At 41.7% G+C, this 27056-nt stretch overlaps 1 protein-coding gene across 1 annotated transcript in view; it reads right to left on the bottom strand.

Annotated features, from left to right (window-relative positions):
- Positions 1 to 8662: 8662 nt before the first annotated feature.
- LAMA3 (laminin subunit alpha 3) overlaps positions 8663 to 27056 on the bottom strand; it is a 248482-nt gene continuing 230088 nt past the window's right edge. Inside the window, exons 67-77 of the mRNA XM_040434293.1 lie at positions 25988 to 26124; positions 22049 to 22183; positions 21578 to 21731; positions 20177 to 20346; positions 17571 to 17760; positions 17239 to 17379; positions 14543 to 14702; positions 14330 to 14460; positions 14033 to 14126; positions 12134 to 12253; positions 8663 to 9163 (exon numbers count right to left, since the gene is read on the bottom strand). Coding sequence (XP_040290227.1) covers positions 9018 to 9163; positions 12134 to 12253; positions 14033 to 14126; positions 14330 to 14460; positions 14543 to 14702; positions 17239 to 17379; positions 17571 to 17760; positions 20177 to 20346; positions 21578 to 21731; positions 22049 to 22183; positions 25988 to 26124 — 1578 coding nt within the window. The 3' untranslated portion in view covers positions 8663 to 9017. The remainder of the gene's footprint in view (positions 9164 to 12133; positions 12254 to 14032; positions 14127 to 14329; positions 14461 to 14542; positions 14703 to 17238; positions 17380 to 17570; positions 17761 to 20176; positions 20347 to 21577; positions 21732 to 22048; positions 22184 to 25987; positions 26125 to 27056) is intronic.

Raw genomic sequence — 27056 nt, 5'->3', positions numbered from 1 at the left:
CTGGTGTAAAGTAGAACTGGCTTAGTTGCCCATAGAAACAAATCTGATTCTACCTTTCATTTTCCAAAGGAGCTGTCAAAAATGAAAGGTGGAATCTGACTGGATGCTATGGGCAACTGAGCCAGTTCTACTTTACACCAGTTTGATAAATGACCCCTTTCATTTGTAGTTCAGGAGTTCAAGCAAAGAAAGATGGAGGCAAGGGAATTTGTATTATTTATTCCGCAGTCTGGGATGTCACGGTAAGAAGTGAACAAACTTAAAGGGGTTGTCTCACTTCAGCAAATAGCATTTATCATGTGAGAAAGTTAATACAAGCCAATTACTAATGTATTGTGATTGTCCATATTGCTTTCTTGATTCATTTTCCCATCACTTTATACACTGCCCATTTTCATGGTTATGACCACCCTGCAATCCATCAGCGGTGGTTGTGCTTGCACACTATAGAAAAAAACACCAGCCTATGTGCGCTCCCATGGTCTCAGCCCCCAGAGAGGCCATAGTTTTTTCCAATATTGTGCAAGCATGACCACCACTGATGGATTACAGGGTGGTCATAACCATGGAAACGAGCAGTGTATAGTGTGTTGGAAACCTTAATCAAGTCAGCAAAGGAAGCAATATGGACAATCACAATACATTAGTAAGTGCCTTGTATTAACTTTCTCTACATGATAAATGCCATTTGCTGAAGTGAGACAACCCCTGTAATAACTCGATACACATTAGAAAACTGCTCTCCAAACATGGAGATGGAGCCATGTCCTAGATAAAAGACATCCCAGCACATGAAACCACAACGGCAAGGACTGATCTAATCAAAATGTCTCAGCATAGGAGGTGAACTGAGCATGTAGACTAAAGGGTACTTTCACACTAGCGTTTTTCTTTTCCGGCATAGAGTTCCGTCCTAGGGGCTCTATACTGGAAAACAACTGATCAGGCATATCCCCATGCATTCTGAATGGAGAACAATCCGTTCAGTATGGATCAGGATGTCTTCAGTTCAGTCTTTTTGACTGATCAGGACAAAGATAAAACCGCAGCATGCTATGGTTTTATCTCCGGCCAAAAAGACTGAAGACTTGCCTGAATGCATTTTTTTCCATAGGAATGTATTAGTGCCGGAATCGGCATTCAAAATACCGGAATGCTGGATCCATCCTTCCAGTCTGCGCATGCGCAGACTGAAAAAAAGGTAAAGATACATTCCAGATCAGTTTTTTTCGTATGACACCGGAAAGACGGATCCGGTATTGCAATGCATTTTTCAGACTGATCAGGATCCTGATCAGTCTTACAAATGCCATCAGTTGGCATACGTTTTGCCGGCGGCGGAACTGCTCGCTGGATCACTCTGCCGCAAGTGTGAAAGTAGCCTAAGATGAATAGCTTTGTTGATGTAACAGTTATGAGGAAATTATAAGATATTGTGCAAATTATTTACAAATGTGGTGAATTGAGAAAACAAGATTTTAAATGCTGCAAAGCTGAGTTTGTCATTTGGTGTGTTATACTATCTGTGAATTTGGATTGGACTGCAGGTAAACCTAGTGAATACCATAGTGTACTTACCTTTACAATGACAAATGTATCTTTGCTATATTTGTATAAAAGTTACATTACCACTTTATGCCACAAAAGGTTATTTAGGAAGAAAAACAAAAGCATATCAAAGTAATTTCTACGCACTGGTGTTTAGGCAAAGTCATTTTGCCCAAGTGCTTACAACTAAGTGCAGGATCTCATCTGAATTCTCTGCAACCTCAGTGCTTACTGGATTGCTTTGGCTTGTAAAGGAAGCTATTGTGATAGCAGTCAGTGTTCGGCAGCACTGGTCATGTTTGGCTGGTGGCAAGGTCATTACTGCTGGACATCCCTTGCTTTCTGCAAGATTTTTTAATGTCCCAGACAACGCCTTTAATGACTGCTTGACATGGTTTCCTTAAAATTTGATAATTTTGTATGCACCCTAATAAAAAAAAAATCTAACTTCATAGTGCACATCGCTCCTCATGTACAGTCGTGGCCAAAAGTTTGCTGCTAAACTGCTTTTAGATCTTTGTTTCAGTTGTTTCTGTGATGTAGTGAAATATAATTACACGCACTTCATACGTTTCAAAGGCTTTTATCGACAATAACATGACATTTATGCGAAGAGTCAGTATTTGCAGTGTTGGCCCTTCTTTTTCAGGACCTCTGCAATTCGACTGGGCATGCTCTCAATCAACTTCTGGGCCAATTCCTGACTGATAGCAACCCATTCTTTCATAATCACTTCTTGGAGTTTGTCAGAATTAGTGGGTTTTTGTTTGTCCACCCGCCTCTTGAGGATTGACCACAAGTTCTCAATGGGATTAAGATCTGGGGTGTTTCCAGGCCATGGACCCAAAATGTCAACGTTTTGGTCCCCGAGCCACTTAGTTATCACCTTTGCCTTATGGCACGGTGCTCCATTGTGCTGGAAAATGCATTGTTCTTCACCAAACTGTTGTTGGATTGTTGGAAGAAGTTGCTGTTGGAGGGTGTTTTGGTACCATTCTTTATTCATGGCTGTGTTTTTGGGCAAAATTGTGAATGAGCCCACTCCCTTGGATGAGAAGCAACCCCACACATGAATGGTCTCAGGATGCTTTACTGTTGGCATGACACAGGACTGATGGTAGCGCTCACCTTTTCTTCTCTGGACAAGCCTTTTTCCAGATGCCCCAATCAATCGGAAAGAGGCTTCATCGGAGAATATGACTTTGCCCCAGTCCTCAGAAGTCCATTCACCATACTTTCTGCAGAAGATCAATCTGTCCCTGATGTTTTTTTTGGAGAGAAGTGGCTTCTTTGCTGGCCTTCTTGACACCAGGCCATCTTCCAAAAGTCTTTGCCTCACTGTGCGTGCAGATGCGCTCACACCTGCCTGCTGCCATTCCGGAGCAAGCTCTGCACTGGTGGCACTCCGATCCCGCAGCTGAATCCTCTTTAGGAGACGATCCTGGCGCTTGCTGGACTTTCTTGGACGCCCTGAAGCCTTCTTAACAAGAATTGAACCTCTTTCCTTGAAGTTCTTGATGATCCTATAAATTGTTGATTGAGGTGCAATCTTAGTAGCCACAATATCCTTGCCTGTGAAGCCATTTTTATGCAACACAATGATGGCTGCACGCGTTTCTTTGCAGGTCACCATGGTTAACAATGGAAGAACAATGATTTCAAGCATCACCCTCCTGTTAACATGTCAAGTCTGCAATTTTAACCCAATCAGCCTGACATAATGATCTCCTGCCTTGTGCTCGTCAACATTCTCACCTAAGTTAACAAGACGATTACTGAAATGATCTCAGCAGGTCCTTTAATGACAGCAATGAAATGCAGTGGAAAGGTTTTTTTGGGATTAAGTTAATTTTCATGGCAAAGAAGGACTATGCAATTCATCTGATCACTCTTCATAACATTCTGGAGTATATGCAAATTGCTATTATAAAAACTTAAGCAGCAACTTTTCCAATTTCCAATATTTATGTAATTCTCAAAACTTTTGGCCACGACTGTACAGCCCCTCTGTTGGGAATTTACCTTAAAATCTGTAATTTGTGCTGCAGATATCTCCTCCTTCTTTATTAAAGGGGTTGTCTCACTTCAGCATTTATCATGTAGAGACATTTAATACAAGACACTTACTAATGTATTGTGACTGTCCATGTTGCCTCTTTTGCTGGCTGGATTCATTTTTCCAGCACATTATACACTGCTCATTTCCAGGGGTTAGGACCACCCGGCAATCCATCAGCAGTGGCCGTGCTTGCACACTATAGGAAAAAGCGCCGGCCTCTCTGGTGGCTGGGACCGTGTGTGTGTATACAGGTATGCCTGTGATTTTTCCTATAGTGTACAAGCACTGCCATCGATGCTGGATTGCAGGGTGGTTGTAACCATCAAACCAGCAGTGTATAATGTGATGGAAAAATGAATCCAGCCAGCAAAGAAAGCAATATGGACAATCACAATACATTAGTAAGTGCCTTGTATTCACTTTCTCTACATGATAAATGCTATTTGCTGAAGTGACACAACCCCTTTAACTAACAGACAGTTGATGTCATTAAGTGCTGTGTTAAAGATCCAGCGGCACTGGAGCCGATCCTGGTCAACGTGTCTACAAAAATGGTAGCTCACATTGCACTTGCACTTCACCGTCATCCTCTGTTAGCACACACCACTAAAAGGGTTTCTATGGGAATAACCTTTAAGTGATACCCGCAGCCTGCCTCCACTATTGAAAGATTCTCAGTTGCCAGCTCCCTGCTTCTCTGGTCCTGTGCGCTGGCTCCCATGTGTCCATCTTCCAGTCCCCCGTCTTGTTTACTTCCTGCCGGTTATGGTCACCTACTCCCCTGCTGCCAACCACTTGCTTCAGCGGTGATGTGTCCCTTGTGGATACATCACAGCTGAAGCCAGTCATTGACTGCAGCAGAGCAGATGACCATACACATATCCATGCCAAAAGTTAACAAGCCAGGGACTGGAACATCAACACACGTCATTGACGGCAGTGGAGCAGGTGACCTTACCCATGTCCATGCCAGAGGACTGGAACATGGACACAAGGGAGCCTGCACGCAGGACCAGAGTGGTGGAAAGCAAGTACAGTAAGTGAGAATCTTTCAATAACGGAGACAGGCTGCAGACATCACTTAAATGTAGTTATTCCTAGAAAGCCCCTTTAAATCAATGCCAAAGCTGTTGTAATCACGAGCTTTTATTAACTAGTAGGTTCTCTTTACAGACAGGAACAATGTGTAATTCCCTGCTTAGGTCAAGTCTGTCTATTTATCTATCTATCTATGTATTTCTGTACTGTAGCTGACATCAGGAAGGAAAGGCTGCAGTAATGTAACCCCTTAAGGACCACCCACTGACTTTTGTTGTCGCTGTTTTAGAGGGAGCACTCCTGCTCTAAGAATGAACTGTAACAGCTCTGGTTCCTAGATCAGCCATTTGCTCCACAGCCAGGATCAGAGGTATCTCCAATTCCAACTGTTCCCAACTCTTTGACTGCCACAGTCTATGAGCACAGAACATGATTAAAGGGGATTTCAACCTCTGATTGGGTCCCAGTGATCTGATCGGAGGCTAGGTAAGTCCTCTGCAGTCAGCCCTGGGCACCTAGAAAAGGACTGGAAAATTAACAAATCCTGCTGTTAGGGCACGATAGTGTTGCCCTAACCACAGAGACTACTATTCTGTGCCATAGAGACACAGAACATAATGTAGTAGAATATAGGAGTATGCTAATACATTGTAAATATAAAAAAACTATTTCTCTCACATAAAACTAGGCTGTTTACAGACATGTCAATGAATAAAACAAAAAGGTGAGCTAGTCATTAAGGGGTTAAGTCTCCTACTATTCTCCCCCATATTGAAAAAAAAATAGAGTATGCTACCTGCAAGTAAATGAAGCTAATAAACAGCATAGAACATTTTCTTTTGCAGAAAAAAACCCTTTAATTTACTCACTGAGGTTTTTAAATGGATCGCTGAAGGTCCTCTTTTATGATTTTACTGTAAGGAGGTAATGTTTTAGTTGGGAAGCTGTACCACCAATATAAAATTAAAATAAAATTACTGAAAATACTTAATTATTTTATTATAAATACATTCTAAAATGTCATTAGTTATAATGGCTCATTTTGTCTAGGGAGCAATCATTAGGAGAGATAAAATGGCCGCCGTCCTATCAGTACACACAAAACCAGTCCTAATCACACAGCAGGACAAGTTACTTCACAACACTGAGCTAAAGAGCTGTCTCATTCTTATTTCTGCTCTACTTGTCAGGGATTATGACCCTGAATACAGCTGATAAGATTTTCGGCTGAATCTCTGTAGGAATCGAGTCCATGAGGAGACAGCTGAAGTACAGAGAGGATGTTCAGGTCAGACTGTAGTAATGTGGGTCAGTTAGCATGTAGAAGATGGCATACAAGTACTGCTACTCATTAGCCACACTCCACTGTCCTCTCTGTACTTCAGCTGTCTCCTCATGAACTTCATTCCTACAGAGATTCAGCTGAAGATTTTATCTATATTCAAGATTGTAACCCCTGAAAAGCAGAGCAGAGAAGTGGCAGAGACATCTCTTCAGCTCAATGTTCTGAAGTAACTTTTCCTTCTGTGTGATTAGGACAGGTTTTTATGTGTACTAAGAGGAAGGCAACCATTTTATTATTGCTATTGATTGCTCCCTAGACAAAACAAGCTGTTTTAACTAATGAAATTTGGGAATGTATTTATAATAAAGTAATATTTTAGTATTTTCAGTCATTTTATTTTATTAATTCCCGGAGAACTCCTTTATTAATATTAATAATGATGTAACAGTCAAATAAATGCTATTCTGTTTGTTATTTTATTTAAGCTTTAGGTTGGTAGTAGAACAGATAGTAAACATACCTATGTCTTTAGGGGTCTTGTCTTGATCGGCCATTTATCTACTTGTTGTTACAGACAATAACGTTTACTACATATGTATTTTACTTTAGAGTTTATTTACTGTTACAGAATACAGTTGTATAATAACACACTATATACACACACTATACCCCAATACCAATTGTACTAGTTCCCTCACTCCATAATAGGAGCTCTGCAATCAAAGGCCTCCAATAATGTCGACCTCTTCAGAAATTTATAATACAATATGAGTTTTCCATCTAAAGCTTAGTTATCATCATCATGTATCACAATGAAAATATTGTTTTTAAATGAAGGATTGTGTTGTCCTGGAAACCACTAAGCTTAATAGGTCAACTTGTCAAATATTTGCAAGCTACTAATATCATCCTTGGATTATAAACACTGTGATGCTGACGCTGGGAATGAAGCTCACCCTGAAATTCACAATTTAGATGATTTTCTGAATAGTACATTTTCTATTTTTAATATGCATTTGAGTTATTTGAGACAATGGAGGCTTAAAGGGCATCTGTCAGCATGATAAACCAAGCTCACTACCTGATAGAGTTGATTCTGCTGATTAAAATGATACCCGCCTCCTGAAAATCAGTTGTGGCTTTCCCAAGAAAAAATACTTTTATTCTATAGGCAAATGAGGGCTTTAGTACACTAAGGGGTGTAGTCAGCACTGGAGAGCTGAGGTGCACCAAGGGGCTGGGCCCTGCCCCTGGGTGCAATGAAGCCCTCACTTGCATAAAGAATAAAAGTATTTTTTTGTCAGGAAAGCTGCAACCAATTTTAACAAGAGAGGTGTCATTTTATTCAGCAGGATCAACTCTACCAGGTGTTGTGCTTGGTTTAATAGGGCTGATCCTTTTGACAGATGCCCTTTAAGCATGGACTCCGGACTCCAGTGTCATAAATACAGTTTATACCTGACTGCAATGTCCCACAGGATTTAATGGGGAATTGTGTTATCTTTAGCAAGCTATTCCATACATAATTAAAACTGTATCTTGGACATCTGCAAGTTCCGATTATATTAGTAGCTTTTTATATACAGCTGGACAAAAAAGCACAGAATTCAGCAAAGGATGGCCGAACACAATGCATCCCGGCTGCTGCGGATTATCGCAAATTGCTGGGCTGTACCTGCTAGTGTGTCTTGGCAATTCATCTGCATGCATGGCTGAATTGTACCATGTATGGACACCTAAACTGATCTAGTATATTTTCACCAAAGTGGAATAAATCATTATACTAATCTAAAATATATACAGATAATAGCAGCCGCATTGAACAAAAATGATCATCTGATTACGATTTATGTGTTACAATGGAAACAAAAAATTTAAACGTCTAAAACTTTAGTGACCAGCATGACAGATTTCATTAGTTGGACACTTTTTCTGGAGCCACACCAATTTTCAGCACGCATACTTTTTATCTGCAATATTGTCCATCTGTCTCTCTATGGCCTGCGTAAGGCAACCTGTTTTAAAGGGAGTCTGTCTTCAGGAGATTCAGAGTCAGAGCTGTTCTCTGGGCTTTTGGAAAAATCCAGGAGCCTTCTGACCTGTTGTGGACAGTTAGTCTGGGCAGTACTTACAGGTGTCCAATTCTGCCATCTCTACTGTGCTCAGACTGGCTGCAGGCTGTTTTGCTCAGGTCTCGACTGGATGTGTTCCTGAGTCTTTCGGTTCACTTGCATTTATTTTGTGCAGCTGACTAGGTCGGGACTTGAGTGGAAGAGCGCAGTGGAGATGGCGGAATAGGCGGCCCAACAGAGGAGTAAGTACTGACCAGACTATCTTTCTACAACCGGTCAGAAGGCTGCTGAATGTTTTTAAATCTCAGAAAAGGACTTTTAAACCATATGCAAATCAGCAGTTCAGTTCACTGAGGGCTAGGCACTCTGTGCACCCTTGCTTCTCCTGCCTCCTTTGTAAGCTCCTCCTCCTTGATTGACAGAGCCAGGTTCCAGCATAGTCACCTCACCTAGTCAGGTCAATCAAAAAGGAGAAAGAAGAACTAGTAGAGTAAGTAGGAGGAGCAAGGGTGCACAGAGAGGCTTGGGTCCGCCCTCAGTGCACAACTGCTTAGTTACATATAGATTGAAAGTACTTTTTCTCCAGAATAAAGCAACTTATCTCTAAGTGAAAAGTATCATTCCATTCAAGGATTGTGAATGGTTTTTCAGTGAAATTTCTGGTGACAGTACTTTAAACTTGCAGTGATCATTTTCCATGTAATTTTCTGTAATTTGTTGCAGCCGTTTTAGGAATATTTCTACTGACACCTACACACCTATCCCCATAAGCACAGAATCTATCACATTTACAGCAAGTCACCATTTCAATGGTAAATAACATACAATCTAATTGAGGTAGTTGTATTTTACACTGAATAAACCACAAATCAACAGATGAGAAGTATGAAAGTGCCCGTTTTTTAATCTTGAGAATGGTAGTTAAGGTAGTGGGAACGAGTCTGCACAGCACTCGATAACATATCTATTTTCATGTACTTTCCCTGGTGAGCGATACGTGACTTATACACCACCGTTATGCTGCAGGACACCTGCTAAGGCTTATAGCACCATGAACGTCTGTTATTTTATTCGAGTTGATGGCTTTCTTATCGACTTTCAGGTTCTTCATACAGCCAACAAACGATCTCTTCACAGGGGGCCACTGTGTTTCCAGGGCATCTGAAACAGAACAAGATCCTGTAAATGCTCTAAAGCTGAACACAACAACTCAGGGTGTCCTTCATATATACATGATAGATGTCCAAAGCTCATGTCTGAAATAATGAGACATACTTTTTTTTTAATTTCCTGGTGCTAGGTAATTGCTAACAGCGGAAATAAGGGAGAAACACTTGAAAAACTGTATAACTGGTGATTTTATGTAGAAGAAACAAACAGCAATGTCTGCTGAAAATACTATGAAAGCTTCAACGTGAAGCTCCTACTTGTCTCATCACAGACGACACCTTCAAAACTGCAGCTGGTGATTTTTGCAGAGGACCACTCAGGTAAAATAGTCATCCATGGACTGCTGAAGTCCACCAGAGCAAGAACCACTGCTTGCTAGCAGTTCTCAGTTCTTAACTAGAGAGGGGGCTTCCAAGAATCAGGGATCACATTATAATGTCCATATGCCATAATAAGATTTTTTGTTACGTGCAGACTGTGTGACTTCACAGGGCAACCAAGCTCATTAACATACTTGACTACCTTAAAGGGGTTGTCTCACTTTGGCAAGTAACATTTATTATGTAGAGTAAGGTAATACAAGGCACTTACTAATGTATTCTTATTATCCATATTGTTTCCTTCAGCTGGCTTAATTTTTCCATCACATTATACACTGCTCATTTCCATGGTTATGACCACCCTGTAATCCATCAGTGGTGGTCATGCTTGCACACTATATGAAAAAGCGCAGGCCTCCTGGTGGCTGAGAACGTGGGACCGCGCATAGGCCAGTGCTTTTTCCTATAGTGTGTAAGCACGACTGCCACTAATGGATTGCAGGGTGGTCATAACCATGGAAATCAGCAATGCAGAAGGTGATGGAAAAACTAATCCAGCCAGCAAAGGAAGCAATATGGACAATCACAATACATTAGTAAGTGCCTTGTATTAACTTCTACATAATAAATACTATTTGCTGAAGTGAGACAACCCCTTTAAAGTGAACCTCTGATGGTACAGATGGTGGTATAGCATGAGCAGCATGCTATAAAACAAGAGATGAGCAGAATGATATATAGTTTATGCAAAAAAATGTATTATAACATTGGAATACCAAATCCTTGCATTATGTATTAATGGGTTAAAAACCCGCCACCATCCATTTTTATTTTAAATATACTGTATTGTAAATGCATTATCACTTGGCAGGCCATGTAAAAAGCAGCACTAGCCTTGCCCAGCTTTTCCTGCTCTGCACTCCCAGAATAGACTAAAGGGTAAGACTGTCGCCTTTTGCTTCAGAGAAAAATAATACCGTAATTAGACTAGCGTTTGTTGAGATCATTGGGACAGTAAGTAAACATGGATATAAAAAAAACTGGCATCGGGCCTGATTCCCCTAATTAGTTCTAAACATCAAAAGCTTGAAGGTGTCATCCAGGTAAAGATAATGACCTATCCTCAGGGTAGGTCATCATTATCACATCGGCAGGGGTCCAAATCCCGGCATCCCCACTGATCAGCTCTTTCAGGGAGCCGCGTCGCTCACCAGAGCTCCGCTGTGTGCTTTCCAAGCACAGTGCTGTACGTTGTAAAGCGGCTATGCTGGTATTGCAGCTTAGCCCTATTCACCTCACTGCAACTAGGCCATGTGACTAATGTACAGTGACCTTACATGGCCTAGGAAGAGGCCGTGACGCTCACGGAGCAGCAGCCTCTTCTAAAAGCTGATTGGCGGGGGTCCTGGGTGTTGGACACCCGCAGAGCAATATAAATTACCGGATAACCCCTTTAAAGGGGTATTCCAGCAGAATAAAAAAAAGCTTGACAATATACAGAAAATTCTTTAAAAATAGCAGATGTTATACTCATAGTCACATAGTTAATACGGTTGAAAGAAAGACATAAGTCCATTAAGTTCAACCAAGGGATAGGTGGGGACGTGAATCCCAGAAGGATACCCCACTGCTTCTGTTCTGATGGTGGCAGGGTAAGTGCTGTGCTCCACTTCCTGTCCTGACACAGCAGGAAATGGCTGTGAAAGGCACTCAACCAATCACTGGCTGCAGTGGGAGTCACAGTCATTTTCTGCCGTCATAGCACAGGTGCAGGATCTGTAGAGCACCAAGAACCTGGGCACCATTAGAATGGCAGTGGCGGGGGATCAGTGAGGCGAGTATAAACTCAGTTTTTTTATAATTTGCAGACTATGGCCAAGTTTTTTTTTAGATATATATATTTTTTTATTCTGCTGGATACCCCTTTGCTTTCCGATCCATTTTCTTAATCCACAGGCACTTCACACAGTGATGTCGTTCTACCAAGACAATATGTTCTGATGTCACATCACAATATAACACACGCAATAAAGATATAGCTCATGAAACCTACAGTGATGTCACAGCAGTGAGGTAATATTCATAGTGATGTCAAAGTACTGGTATAATGCATGTCACAGTACAAAAATAGAGCGCACAGTGAGGTCACAATAAAGGCATAATGCATAAAGTGATGTCACAATACAGAACTAGTGCAATTATTGTGTGTCACAGTACAGTGAAAATGGGCACAATGATATCACAGCACATGAATAATGCACATAATGATGTCACAGTAAGGGATGATATTACAATACATGAATACTGTCCTTTCCTTGATCTGCTAATGGATTCTGCATTTTGCTCCCTAACTGAACCTCACCTCTGGACATACTTGCTGGGCTCCATAGTAGCTGCTATACCTGCTGGCCTGATACTTGCACTCATGGTTGAGATACATATGCAAATATTTGGTCTGATTTTGGTGTTGTCCTAACCTTTACGTATATTCCATATATTGGCTGGCAGACATTTTGAATAATATTTGTGGCCAAATTTATAGGAAGCCAGAAGAGACTTCTAAATTGGTCTAATTGAAATATATTTTGCAGCCATATAAGTACTACTGTATTTATAACATAATGATGTCTACTGTGCTTACCTGGGAGTCCCCCAACATACAGTGTGACCTCTTTGTTGGACCTCAGTGCGGAGTTGGGGCCGGCTGAGTCTTTGGACTGGTTATCTACAATGAGCTGCACTGCATTATCTTTTTGACTCACTGCAAAAATTAGAAATAGAATTTTAACAGTTGAACTATGATGTAATTTTAGCATTTTATTTAGTACAGCACAATTAAAATATTTGTTTACAGGTCAACATAAAAATGTAGTACACAAAAATATTCACGGTAACAGCTTGATGTTTGATCAGTATTTATCCTGAAGAGACTGATTCTGCAGAACTAATTAGAGAGATTAGTCCTGTATGGTGATAATTGTTACTAACTGCCTGCCTAGCACTTAGATGCTACATTAACTATGTACATTGGGGGAAATTTAACAAGGCCATGTACTCTGCAAGCTGTGAGTCCTTAACTGTTCACTGAAGTATTGCAGTACTCTTTTCTGCAGGCAAGAATAGATTTGAAGAAATACTGGTTAGGACTCTGAAGAAACTAGTAAACGCCTAAAATTATGGAGCGTCAGCATCTATGCATTGATATCTAAGGCCCCATTCACACGACTGTATCCATTTCTGCAGTTCGCACATTGTGGATCCACAAAACCTGGATACCGGCCGTGTCCTTTCTGCATTTTGCGGATCAGAACATCCTTCCCTATGATAAAAATGCCTATTCTTGTCCACAAAAATAGGACATGTTCCATCTTCTTTGCCCATTGAAACGAATGAGTCCGCAAAATTGCTGAACAGAAGTGGACAGAAAAATATGGTTGTGTGAATGGGCCCTAATATTGCATGCAAAGCAGACAGTGCTTGAGCCCAAACCATAAATAATCATGTAGTAGCAGTATGTAGGCCTTCCACTAACTGAGAAAACAACTGAGATAATTCTTGCTTCTTGTCTTACAAAATACCACATAGATATGTAAGTTATATACATGGACTTGGCTATGGAGGACATCAAGAGTCAATGGAAATCAATGATAAAACGTAAAAAGGACAGCACTCACAGAAATAATAAAAGTAAATTAGATGCCCGCCTCTCCGGAGACTGATTAAAATCATACCGTATACAAAGTCCAATGTAGTAGGTGGAGACAGCACTCTGTAGAATAGTTGAGGCCAAGTATTTCGTTTAATACCAGGTGCAGCTTTAAACTACTTGGCCTCAACTATTGTACAGAGTGCTGCCTCCATTTCTACACTGGACAAAAAATCAATGGACACCTACTACTTTTAATGGGCAACCTGCGATGCTTTATAGTTGGCTATACACTCGCAGAAGAAGAGTCCAGGTGCTGAAGCGGCCGGCCTACAGTCCAGACCTTTTATCAATAGAAAACATTTGGTGCACCGCGAAATAAAAAAATCGGGCAAAGACGACCCAGGACTGTTGAGCAGCTAGAATCCTACATCCGACAAGAATGAGAGAATATTCCTCTCAAAACTCCAGAAATTGGTCTCCTCACTTCCCAACGTTTACTGTTGTTTAAAAGAAGAAGGGATCCTGTACAATGGAAGACATGGCCCTATCTCAACTTTTTTGAGATGTGTTCCGGCCATTGAGTTCTAAATAAGTAAAAAAAAAAAATCTGAAAATTGTAAAATGTCTCAGATTCAACATCTGATATGTGTTCTATGATCTACTGTAAATAAAATATGGACCTATCAGATTTCAAAATCATTGAATGCAGTTTTTATTTACATTTTACAGAGTGTTAACTTTTTTGATATTGGGGTTGTATAATGTAAAGTACTACAGTAGTTGATGGTGCTATATGATAAATATTAATAATCGTACTATATACTGAATGCAGAGACATACTGTGCTTTTAGTGTCTGTAGAAATAGGCAAGTAGATTTGTCCTGGTGTTACCTGTTATAGTATGCCATTTTCCATCGCAAAGCAATGCAATTGGGGTAACTGAAGCCTGGAAATTACCCCTATTGTTATATACAGACAAAATTACCTAGAAGAAAAAAAAATACTAAAATGAAATTAACGGCACCTAAAAAGGCTTCAATGATGATTTTACTTTGTGAATATTCTCGAGGTCTCATAAGTCACAGAGTATATTATATAAATGTTAAACAGACTAATTATCATCACCACAAGTACTAATGAACTGTCGAGACCCATAACCCTTAGATCAGGTATTATCTATCTACTTACCTCCCCACTCTCTATGTATAGGCTTAGTCTATTTTCTTTCCCTTCTCCTGTATATAACAGAACCGACTCTTGACTTTGTGGTCGAATGTCAAAAGATATTTCAAACTCCTGTCCCAAGCTCAAAGCGTTATCTTAAAGAAACAAAAACAGCAATGTATAATGGGTATGCAGTTACAAAAAACATTCACAAGTACAGTATGCACTTCTACTTACCCACAGCCACATGCCCTGCCTCCTCAGCAAAATACACTCCTGGCTCATAAGAGCCATCATGGCAAGGAGTGACCTTGGCACTTCTAGATGGTCTGTCTAACATCACCTCATTAATTTTTACATTTTTCAAGCAGCCAGTAAAACTTTTCTTGGGCATTCCCTGAAAGATATATTTTAATCAATGTTAAATGTTATTATTTTGTTGTATATTTTGTATTTAAGTTTTGCTTAGCTGATAACAAAATTTAGGCCCCGTACATACAACCGTGGGGCCGCCGTCCCGTGTTGTGGACAGCAAACCGCAGGTCCGCAAAACATGGACACCCGCCATGTGCACTCTGCATCGCGGTATGGATTCATTGACTTCAATGGGTTCGTGATCCGCAACAACATGTAGGACCTTTGGCTACAAAATTGCTCCCCTGAAAGGAAGCCTAATGGATCCCATTATAGTCTACGGGGCCCGTAGGCTCAGTTCGGCTCAGTTATGTGACAAATCCATCCTTTCCGTTCTTCTGCTCCTATAATGGAGCAGAAGAATGGAAAGGTGAGCACAGATGTGAAGTTAGCCTCTGTAACATTTAAGTGTCAGGAAAATATGTATAGAGAAATTTTCTACTGGTCGCTAAGAGGGTATCACATCAAATTAACATAGCCTAAGCACAAAGACACCAGGGTGAATTCAGGTCAATGGACCTACTGGCATATTTCTAAATAGTGGTAGGAACTTTAGGATACCCAGAGGAAATTTACGCTTTAGAGGGAATTTACAGAATGAACTGAAGTAAGATCCAAGTGCCAGAAAAGCAAATCAACGCCAGCAGTAAGCAGTATCAGGCATAAATTCTAGAAAACCTGCTGGCCCGTTGGAGATCTCTGTGCCTCCCAATAATCCCCATCTACTTAAAAAAGTGACATGAGCTGCGTAAAAACATCATAAAGTTCTTGAGAGACTGAAAAGAAATATAAACTTTTGATGATGGTGGTTTCTTGGCACAAAGGCAATGATAAATTCTCCCCTTTTGTGTAACGCCTGTAGATGGACAGAAGCAGACAGTGAGCCCTAACCTAGAACCCAGCCCACTGTCCCTACCTGCTTGCAGTGCAAGCCCTAGGTAGCAAGACCGCAACTGGTTGATAGTCCTTATGCTACTAAGGTGCAGAGACAGACAAACAGCTAGAGACAAACAACACAAAGACACGTGTAGTACGTAAATAGGTTAGAACCAGGAGGACAACGCAATACAAAAACGAGAGACAGAGAGTGGTCAAAAGACCAGCAGAGGTTATAACAAGATGGGATGCACAGTACAAATCACAAGAGTCAGAGTGGTCAAAGGACGAGCCGGGGTCAAAAGCACAAGCAAACCAAATCGGCACAGGAACAAGAACCAGGAACCTAGCTAGTGAGTCCAAACAAGACGATCCCTGGCACTGGTGTATGGCCAGGAAGGGATTGAAAAAGAGCACAGAGTCCATGGATCAGCTCCTGATAGGTGCTCCATTAGTCAGAAACACTAGCACACAGGAATAGAGCAGCTGTGCAATCAGCTCACTGCTAATCTCCTCCAGTACATGCCCACTGTGGGGAGAAACAAGAGCATTGCATCCTGTTGCTAAGGATGCTGTCGCGTCACCAGGGGTTGTGGCTCTGCAGTGTGTCTCTCCCAGCGCGGCCATACCAAGGCTGAGGATCGCGCTGCTGGAGCTGGGACACGTAAGTTTAGGACATTTCATCTGCACTTTTTTTTAAGAGGTACTCCCACCTTAGCGAAGTATGGTATATCCAATGGATATGCCATACATGTCTGACGGATGCAGGTCACAACGCTGGAACACCCAGCCTGCTGAGGAGGCAACTGCTCCCTGCATCTAGATGAAGAATGAATGCAGAGCATGCTTAGCTGGCTATTTTCATAACCCACATAAAAGTGAATGGAAAGTCCTGCGCACATGCACAAACACCTTTCGTTTCATTCTCCACCTCATTATGCACAATAGGCATCAGGGAACTCTCACTCTGGAGAGAGTTGTGGGTTCTCAGAGTTGGGACCCACATATATCAGACATTTTTGTCATATCCTATGGATATGCCATAAATGTCTGAGACAATACTCCGTTAATCAGAAATCATACAGAGACAAATGACTGAAAGGGAAATACATCCACAGAAAGAAAGGCTGCACAGGATACAGAAGTGGAGTAAATGTCTCAAGCCGATACTGTTGTATGAAAGAATATAGACACATTTATATAACGCTGATAAGCTCCACAGGCATAGAATAAGGGTATGTTCACACAACAGATTTTATAAATCTGACTACAAAATTCAGCAAGTTTTTCTTGTGGATTTTTTGTGTGGTTTTTGACGCTTTTTTAACCAATGGGTGTTTACTTCAATATAGAACTGCAGTTTAGTTTGTGGTTTTGACGCGCCAAAAAACATGCAGAAAACGCATAAAAGCTGTATGGACATTTACGGAGCTGTTTTTAATGCTTCCCATTATTTTCAATGAGAGATTCATTGTGGATTATGCTCCAAGATACGCCATGCTGCTTTTTTTTTCCACGTTGAAGTGCAGCTTCCCACTGAAAGGAATGGGAGGCTGTTTTAATGCATTTCTTTGGAGCTGATTTTGAGGCAGAAATGCTCCAAAACAGCAAAGTCAGTGCAAACTGGCCCCACAAGTTCTTACCTGTACTTTCAGGGAAGGAACACCTCCGAGGTAGAGCAGTGACATATTCTCCAAACTCAAGTGTTTTGTCAGACTTCCTGTACGAGCTTTCAGACCATCAATGACAAGCCGACCATTCTTCCCATCCCAGCTGAATGCAACCTAATAAAAAATTTAGACATATTAAGTCAAAACTTCTACAAAGCCGGTCCTTCTATCATTTTGTACATATGGAATTATCATGGTGAATAAAACTACAATAAAGAGAAATTGCTAAATTATAAAAATTAAGTTAGAAGATTTTTGTCATTTTTTCAGCAGAACATCTCTATATGTCAAATAATTTCACTTACTGTATGCCACTTCCCATCATTGTATTTTTCTTGGCTTTTTATCTTAAGTTTATTGCCTTTAGTTCCCAGAGAAAACACAAAACGACCCTTAGATAAATGAAGGGACAGGTAAGTGGACTCCTGTTTATTTGTCATTAAGAAAATTAATCCAGACGATTGCTCGGTTTGCACCTCTAATGAGAAGTGTGACCTGCAAGACAAAAACATGGACCATTAATTGCTAGAAAACATTTCTGTAAAAAATATCCGTATCCACATGAACTCATTTCTGTGTATACTGACCATCTGGTAAGCACTGACCATTACTCTGCCCTTAGAAGGGGCAGTTCAGTTTTAAGGTCTCATGCACACAGCAAAGCATGGTATATGTAGCTTGTATGGAAGGCACGCATACCGCCTGCGATTTTGCACAATGGAGCTGTGGGCACTCATTGTTCTACTATATAGTGCCATATTACAGAAATATTCTCCCCTAAAAGGAAGGTTTCTAGGGGATAATACCTCTTTAATACACTTTTTGATGAATCATTGCACAAATCAGGAGGCATACGGATTTACAGTTGGGCCCTCCTGGTTGAAAGTATTTGAAACTAGTCCATAGTACATAAAACTCTTGGAAGATTAAGGCCCCTTTCACACGAGCGAGTTTTCCCGTGCGGGTGCAATGCGTGACGTGAACGCATAGCACCCGCACTGAATCCTGACCCATTTATTTTAAGGTGTCTGTGTATATGAGCTTTGTTTTTCACGCAGCATGTTCTATAAAACGCAGCATGTTCTATATTCAGCGTTTTTCACGCAGCCCTGGCCCCATAGAAGTGAATGGGGCTTCAGTGAAAAACGCATTGCATCTGCAAGCGAGTGCGGATGCGATGCGTTTTTCACCGATGGTTGCTAAGAAATGTTGTTTGTAAACCTTCCGTTTTTTAACACGCGCGTGAAAAACGCATCAAAACGCATTGCACCCGTGTGGAAAAAACTGAATAACTGAACGCAATCGCAGACAAAACTGACTGAACTTGCTTGCAAAATGGTGCGAGTTTCACTGAACGCACCCTGAACGCATCCGGACCTAATCCCTCACGCTCAGGTGAAAGGGGCCTAAGGGTTTGCTCTCATCAGTGAGAAGAATGAAAATAACGGAAGCTCTGGTCCATTGCATAATGCGAACACATGGAGCTAGATGGACCACATTGACTATAGTGGAGCCTGTTGAGTTTCCGTCAGGAAGCACTTTACCAGATGAAATATTTAGTTTTTTTTAAAATCCAAACCTGAAATAGAGCCTGAATAGACAGATTAGACAGACTGATAGATAGATCGGTACAGCCAAATGGAAGGGTTTTGCGGTCCACAAAACGCGGATACCGGCCTTGTGCATCCAGCATTTTGTGGACTGTACATGACCGGCACTATATAGAATATGTCTACTCTTGGAACAAGGGATGCGGACAGCACAAGGTGTGCTGTCTGCATCTTTTGCGGCCCCGTTGAAATGAATGGGTCTGCACCCATTCTGCGAAACTGAAGGGTTGCAGACCCATTCATACGGTCGTGTAAATGTAGCCTTAACTATATCTATACTGCATTTGTAACTGATCTCTCATGTTGAAAAAGAAACCATAATAATTAAAGCGACCTTCTATAGTTCAAGTAAAAACATTCGCAGGAACTGGGGAAGACCACTTGCATAGTGACCTCCTTTTCATCTTTTCAGCTGCAGATCCGCCAATTTCTGGGCTTCTCCTCTGCCCTCCAAGATGACTGCACCTCTTCTTAGGCTATGTCATGCTCACTGTGCATTTGGTAGTCTAAGACTCTTCCTGCTTGTCCAGCCATGCCCTCAGATTTGGCCAATCCAAGGGCAGAAGGAAGTGTCTTGGGCTATAAAATGCACAGTGCATCCGGTAGTCTGAGAAGTGGTGCGGCCATCTTGGGCAACAGAAGAGGAGCCCTGGAGCTGGAAGGTCTGCATCTGAAAAGATGAAAAGGAGGTCTCCATGTAAGTGCTTTGTTCATTCCCTAGTTCATGTGATTATTATTATTTTTTAACTAGGGGGTTGCTTTAAAAGAAAATGTGTCACCAGGATAATTGCTATTAAAGTAAAGCCTTAGCCTAATAGCACTTAGTACCTTATTTCCAGATGTGCCCTTGTTCCAGCAATAGATGTCTTCTATTTTCTGAAAATCCAGCTTATTTGGTATGCAAATGAGCCAGTGAGGTGCCCAGTGGGGCGTCACTCTTGCAGGAAGGAGCCCAGGCACGCCTCCTGCTAGTGCCCATGCCTGTCCTCAGGCTGGGAGCAGGGAAAAGGGGGGCAGAGTTATGGCTTGAATGTGATGTAGGAGGGGTGGTTGGACACATTGTGGCAGGGGGCGTACCTGGGCTCCTTCCTGCAAGAGTGACGCCCCTCTGGGCACATTACTGGCTCATTTGCATACCAAATAAACTGGATTTTCAGAGGATAAACACATCTATTGCAGGAACAAAGGCACATCTGGAAATAAGGTACTAAGTGCTATTAGGCCATGGCTTTACTTCAATAGCGATTATCCTGGTGACAGATTTCTTTTAACTTTTGCAGTAGCTTGCCCATCATACATACTTCTCCTTGAAGCTGTGACTGCTCAAATCATAGACCAAGTGACTTGCTGGAGAGTCCCCAAATTTATAGGACTTCAGGTCTGATGTGAAGTTTGAGTGAGAAGTGCAGCCTCGTAAATTCTTTAGTCCAGTTTGAGCATTTAGCAAATTGCTCATAACGTCCAGGCCCGACTGTTAGGGGAGACACACAAGTCTAGTTATTGACACATTTACTCTCATAATTACCAACATTTTCATTAGTAAATTTGGGTTATTTAAGCCGCACTGCCAGAACTCCCAAATCCAATGGGACCGCCACAAGCCACACCCATCTCTAGCCCTGACCGATCAAATTTGCTGGAATTGTCTCTGAAAATTAGGTACAATCCTGCCAATTTTTGAACAGTTGGGAACTATGTACTCTTTGCTGCATCCCTTTATGAAACCCTAGCTCAGATGAACAAGTGTCTGAATAAGATGGTGAATTTTCCTGTTTGATGTAAAAATGCTCTATATGCTGAACATAAAAATCATTTAAAACATGGGATCCTATATCTATCACTCATTACGTAAGCACAGCAGCAGGATCCCACGTAATGACCCTTGGTGGCCAAAAACCACATGGACAGATTGACATTTGTTAATTGACTGTTGATTCATAATGACTGTGCAGTTTTAGAGGCTTAGGGCCAGTTCACACAGAGCTTTTTGGCACTGATTTTGGAGTGTTTCTGCCTCGAAATCAGCTTAAAAAAGTGCTCCAAAACAGCCTGATATTCATTTCAATGAGAACCAGCACGTGGAAAAAAGAAGCAGCATGCCCTATCTTGGGGTGCAATCCGTGCTGAATCTCCCATTGAAATGAACGGGAAGCATAAAAAACTGTTCCATCTAAGTCTATGAGTTTTCAGTTTGGCGCAGATTTGCTCTAAAACCCTCAAGGTGTAAATGCAGCTTTGTATTGAAGTGAACACCCACTGGTTAAAAAAAAAGACGCAGCAAAAAAACTGCAACAAAAACACACAAAAAAAACAAAAAAAAAATGCCCTGAAAAGAAACACGTGTTCATTCCTCGCTGATTTTTTCAGTGCGTTTTCAAAATCCGTCGTGTGATGATCCCCTTTGGCTGCCTTCACACTTGGCAGAAAACTTCAGTAACTGAAAATCAGTTCCATTCACTTGACTGGGGCTTGCAGAAATCCATGTGTTTGCCACCAAAACAACCCCTTTCAGATGAATGGAGCTAATTTTCAGCTGCAACAAAATCTGCTGCGTGTGAAGGCGCCCTTACCTGCAAAACTGGGTGGCCATTATCAATCAACAGTCACGTACCAATGACATTTAAACAGTGAATTTGAAAATGGCACAGACTTGGCGACTGCTAGGTGAGTCTGTGCACTTCATCTATCAACCCAGGAATTACCAAGTCAAAGTCGTTGAGTCTGAGATTGAAAGGCTGTCTGAGTTCAGGTAATATCAGAGGCACGGGGGCTTCCTCTGGGGTGCACATTCCCAGTGACACTTTATTCTTCTCAGTGTGGTCAAAAAGATTCTGTACAGAAGGATATTGTAAAGCTCTAAAATACAGAAAAGAAAAGTAGCCAATATCAGTATGACTGCGGATTGCAGCTGCGCCATTCAAAATCTTGAATGCAAAGATGTCTCAGAGAATTGACAATAGTCTAAATCCACAGCAACCCACCTGCTTCATGTCTGCCTGGGATTGGTCAGAGTTAACAGTGACACTTGGTGAGTTATCACATCTAGTTAACGTGTTATGACTGTGACTGTTAACTCTGCTGCATCTGTAGCTGTCATGGTGGGGAAGGTATTGTACATAACGTAGCCTCGACAGCCATATTGGGCTTGCACTTTATACTGCAGTTATGCTTACCTTTTAATAAAAACATTTGTCATACAGCCCTTGAAGCCATTTCCGCCAATGTATATGTCAGTGGGGGAGTAACCTGGCCTCCTGGAACTGTCCGTGATTTCTGTCTCTTCTTTATCATCAACCAAGAGCTTATACCTGAAATCAAAAAGTAACTTTTGTTTTTTAGTCACAAGGGATCATGCAGTCAATTGAGAGGCTCAGCAGGAAAATACATTTTATATTGACCTCACATTAATAATAGTAATTGTCCGAGCTCAACAAAAAATGCAGCCTGATAACAAATGCATAGTAATGAGATAAAATTCTGGCTGACACTAGAGGGAGCCGTTGATGCTGCATGTCTTCAGGTCCGCTTGTGGGCTTCTACAATGTTCTTTTTTTCTGTCTAAAATAACGAATCTCCGATAAAATGGCTAAAACGGATGCAAAGATAGTATAACGGATTCTTCAAATAAAGTACCCATTTGTTGTTGTTGTTTTCTGTTCTTCTGATGGATCAGAAGAAACAAATATGAAACAATGATGTGAACCTAACCTTGAGGCTATGTGAAAGCCTGGGGTTTGTATTTGAAACAGACGAATGGGTCTTCAGTTCTTACAAAAATATTTTATGACATTTGAAATGGCTTGCCTGACAGCTATCTTTACCTCAGCATCTCAGGCCATCAATATCAGATTGTCAGGGGTCCCACAACCTGTCAGAGTAGTGTTGGTGCCAGAACTACACAGCTCCATCCACTGTGTAGGGGACGGAGCTGGTAACCAAAATAACCAAAAAGCTGCTCCCACTAAAATTAGCTATAAACTCCATCCACTACACTATGGATGGAGCTGTTTAGTTCTGGCGCGAAAGTTACTCTGAAATAGCTGATCGTGGGCATGCATGGTGTTGGACCCCCATCATTCTGATATTAATGGCCTACCATATACTTAGTAAAGTTTGTTTATATATATATATATATATATATTTATATAGCTAAGCAACATCATTATATGTTTCTAACCTAACTACAGTTCTCATGACAGTAGTCATCCAGATATGCTACAATCTAAATGACAAATCTGTTATGTTCTGCAGGAATATGGGAGCAGAGGATATTTCATGGCTTAGTTTGACCAATATGCCATTAAGACCTCTAAAAGTAATTTTGGCAGCCATATTTCACATCACTCCAGAAACAGATATAGTACAGAAAACTTGAGGCAACTCAAGGACATTGCCCGTGTCCAGCTGGTAGGTTTACCTTCAGTGCTATGTAAAACTGCACATTAGAGATGAGTGAATTTCTTTCAATTTCTTTTTTGTCCAACTCCCTGAATCTGTCAAAACATTTGATTCAGGTTCGAATCAATACTACCTGAAACAATAGTGTTCCAATGGGACAGAAAATTGGTATATGACACTATAAGGTCTCAGGTTTGGTACACAGATTATTAAATGGTACTAGCAAAACTGCAAGTGTTTTTTCTGTAATTTAAAGAAAGAGCATACCGCGTTGCAGTGGCTGTCCCGGTACGGGGGAGGTATGTGCCGCTTTCTGGCAGCTGTCCCTGCTTCCGTAGGAAGCAGAGACAGCTGCCTGTAATGATGAAGCAATGATGAAGCAATGATGAAGTAATGATGAAGTAATGATGAAGCAAGATCCATCCGTGGGCTCTCTGCTTCATCACTCCTGCCCCCTGTCTGCGCTCTACACTGCAGGTCTGGGCAGGGGGCAGGGCCAGCCGGGAGCTCCACGTGTAGACTTGTGTTGGTTTGCTGCTGGGGAACGAGGTAAGTATGTGGAGTTTATTTTTTTTAACTGCCTGTGAAGAGAGAACAGCACTGGGCATATCAGTGTGAGGGGGCACAGCACTGGGCATATCATTGTGAGGGGGCACAGCACTAGGCATATCACTATGAGGGGGCACAGCACTGGGCATATTACTATGAGATGGCAAAGCACTGGGCATATCATTGTGAGTGGGTACATCTGGGCATATCACTGTGAGTGGGTACAGCACTAGGCATATCACTATGAGGGGGCACAGCACTGGGCATATTACTATGATATTGCAAAGCACTGGGCATATCAGTGTGAGGGGTCACAGCACTGGGCATTTCATTGTGAGGGGGCACAGCGCTGGGCATATCATTGTGAGGGGGAACAGCTGGGCATATCAGTGTGAGGGGGCACAGCACTGCGCATATCAGTGTGAGGGGTCACAGCACTGGGCATTTCATCGTGAGGGGGCACAGTGCTGGGCATATTGTAAGGGGGCACAGCTGGGCATATCAGTGTGAGGAGGCACAGCACTGAGCATATCACTGTGAGGGGGCAGAGCACTGGGCATATCATTGTGAGGGGGCACAGCACTGGGCGTATCACTGTTAGGGGGCACATATCTGGTATAACTACTGTGAGGGAGCACAATGTGGGCACAAATACTGTCCGGTGGCATAAAGGGGAATAATTACTATGTAGGGGTATTTAGGGGACTCGGTGGGATTAGGTATATAGTTATAGCCTAGGGTGGCAAAGATTTTCTGTGGCGCACTTTGCGCACCGCACATTTTATCCCTCATCCTTATCAAAAAATGGGAGGTAAGGAAAGAGGCGCAATTAAATGTCCCTCTCCTTCTATAAACACACTGCTAACTGGTAGAACCATTTTTGTAAAATTCCTAACAAATCCAATTCAAATATATGACTACCAAGTAAAATAGGCAAAACCATGGCAAAAAAAACAATGTGCCACCTCATATGGGGTTCGGTGGGTGCCATTGGTGTCTTTCTTATGACAAACCAAGCACTGCCATTATTATCGTTTCTGATTCTATGATGGAGCAGAACTATAGAAGTAACAATGCAGATTTGAAGAAAGCCTAAATGTAATTGTCGTGTACACTAATCAGAACGAGCAGATTTCCAGCCTGTAGCTCAGCAACCTGTGATCCCCTATAAATAGCACCTTATTCTCTCCACAGCTCCACTGACGCAAGACTGAATTTTTAGGGAAATACAAAGGAGTTAATTAATCTCTAGGGACACAGAAGACATGTTTGAAGTGGTATTTAAGAGTGTGTATTTAAGCTCCTGCTGTTTCCTCAGACTGTAATTTATCTGCGTTCAGGCGATGTACATTACTGTGTGCGCTTCTTGAAGCTGGAACTTCAGCGGTGAAAAAGCCGATGCTGAGAATCTCTGAAGGTCTGGTTCCTGTGAAGTTTTCTGCTTTACTTATCATATGGTGAAAGCATTCAGTTTAGTAATTGCCTCTCCTCTTCAGAAATCAAGTATTTACGAGGTCCTACCAGTAATACAGACTTTTTCTATAGAATAATGAATTGTGATATGTTACTTTGCTTCAGGGCTTTAAACCTATTCATTTTTTCTGCACATTGTGTTTCTATGCATTAAAATCCACTGGTTGTGTTCAGCTTTTTTGTGGCGGTTGGATTTCTGCTCTATTTCTAAATGTAATGATAATTCTATTCCTGTTGAATGTGACACAAATCAAGGCCAACGGGGGCGTTGCCTTTACCCCTAGAGGCTCTACTCTCTCTGTAACTGCTGTGCCCTCTGCAATTTGACAGGGCCAGGCAGAATAAACACGATCACGCCTGCCTGGCCTCTCGATCAAAGTGCAGAGAGCACAGCAGTTGCAGAGAGAGCTGAGCCTCTAGGTGTAACGGTAACCCCCCCATTGCTCCTAGAGGCTCATTTGCATATAGTAAAATTTCATTTTCTCAGCAATGCAGCACATATGAACATGGGACCACCACAGATGCCTTCAGCTGCCAAGCGCACATACAACAGGTCAGCCAGTGTCATAGGTACAAATCTGCTGACAGAGGACCTTTAATGAACTCCATCAAAATCTATCATGGGTTTCCACAGTATCAAACATAAAATAGTGGATTTCCAGTAATTCTGTCTAGAGGAGGTGTCCACTTACTCGTTATTGCTTCTCATTACTGACACATAGTGAAGCTTTCCATCACTGTACTTGTCCCTGGATCGTAAGTTGACATTTGAGCTAGTTGTAGTTAAAGTCACTGTTCCATCCTCCAGAGAAACATGTAATTCATCAGACTGTGGGAGACAAATACGACACTTGTAAGTTAACTAATAAATATAGGGCGGACTTTTATCAGCCCCTGTACGTCAGAAAACAGGTGTCAAAAAGTAGCAAAATTTGGTGGATAAGGGTGAGGAGTGGGCGGTGTGGAATGGCCATAGCCAGACTAGCACATATATTATAATGTATGCCTTAAAACTGCTGTAAACCTATACACTTGTTGGTGTAGCTTTCCAATATGGCGCACAGACCAGATGCATCACAATATTTAAGGGTCCAATCACATGTCCGTATGTGTTTTGCGGATCTGCAAATTGCGGATCCGCAAAACACGGACACTGGCAATGTGCTTTCCGCATTTTGCGGACTACACATCGCCGGCACTCTCATAGAAAATGCCTTTTCTTGTCCGCAATTGTGGACAAGAATAGGACATGTTCTATTTTTTTGTGGAACGGAAGTGCGAATCCAGAAGTGCGGATCCGCAAATGCGTATGCAGACAGCACATTCCAGCCCCATTATAAATGGGGTCCGCAAAATTCCAAAACGGATGCGGACCCACTTTGAGGACGTGTGAATGGACCCTAAGAGGCGCCAGTGGGAGATATTAAGACTGACATGTACAAGGCAACTCTTAGGCCTCTTGCACATCACCGTATTGCTATTTCAGTATTTTGCAGTCCGCAAAAAATACAGATGACGTCCATGTGCATTCCGTTTTTTTGCGGAATGGAACAGCTGGCCCCTGATAGAACAGTACTATCCTTGTCCGTTATGCGGACAATAATAGGATATGTTATATCTTTGAACGGAACAGAAAAACGGAAACGGAAGGCATACGGAGTACCTTTCGTTTTATTTTTTGCGGATCCATTGAAATGAATGGTTCTGTATACGGAACGCAAAAAACGGAACGAAAACGGAAAAAAAAAAAAACGTTTGTGT

Source organism: Bufo bufo, chromosome 5 (assembly GCF_905171765.1).
Source record: "Bufo bufo chromosome 5, aBufBuf1.1, whole genome shotgun sequence".
NCBI classification, from domain to species: domain Eukaryota; kingdom Metazoa; phylum Chordata; class Amphibia; order Anura; family Bufonidae; genus Bufo; species Bufo bufo.
The sequence above is the reverse complement of the archived record's forward strand: the minus strand, read 5'-3'. Positions and strand labels throughout refer to the sequence as shown.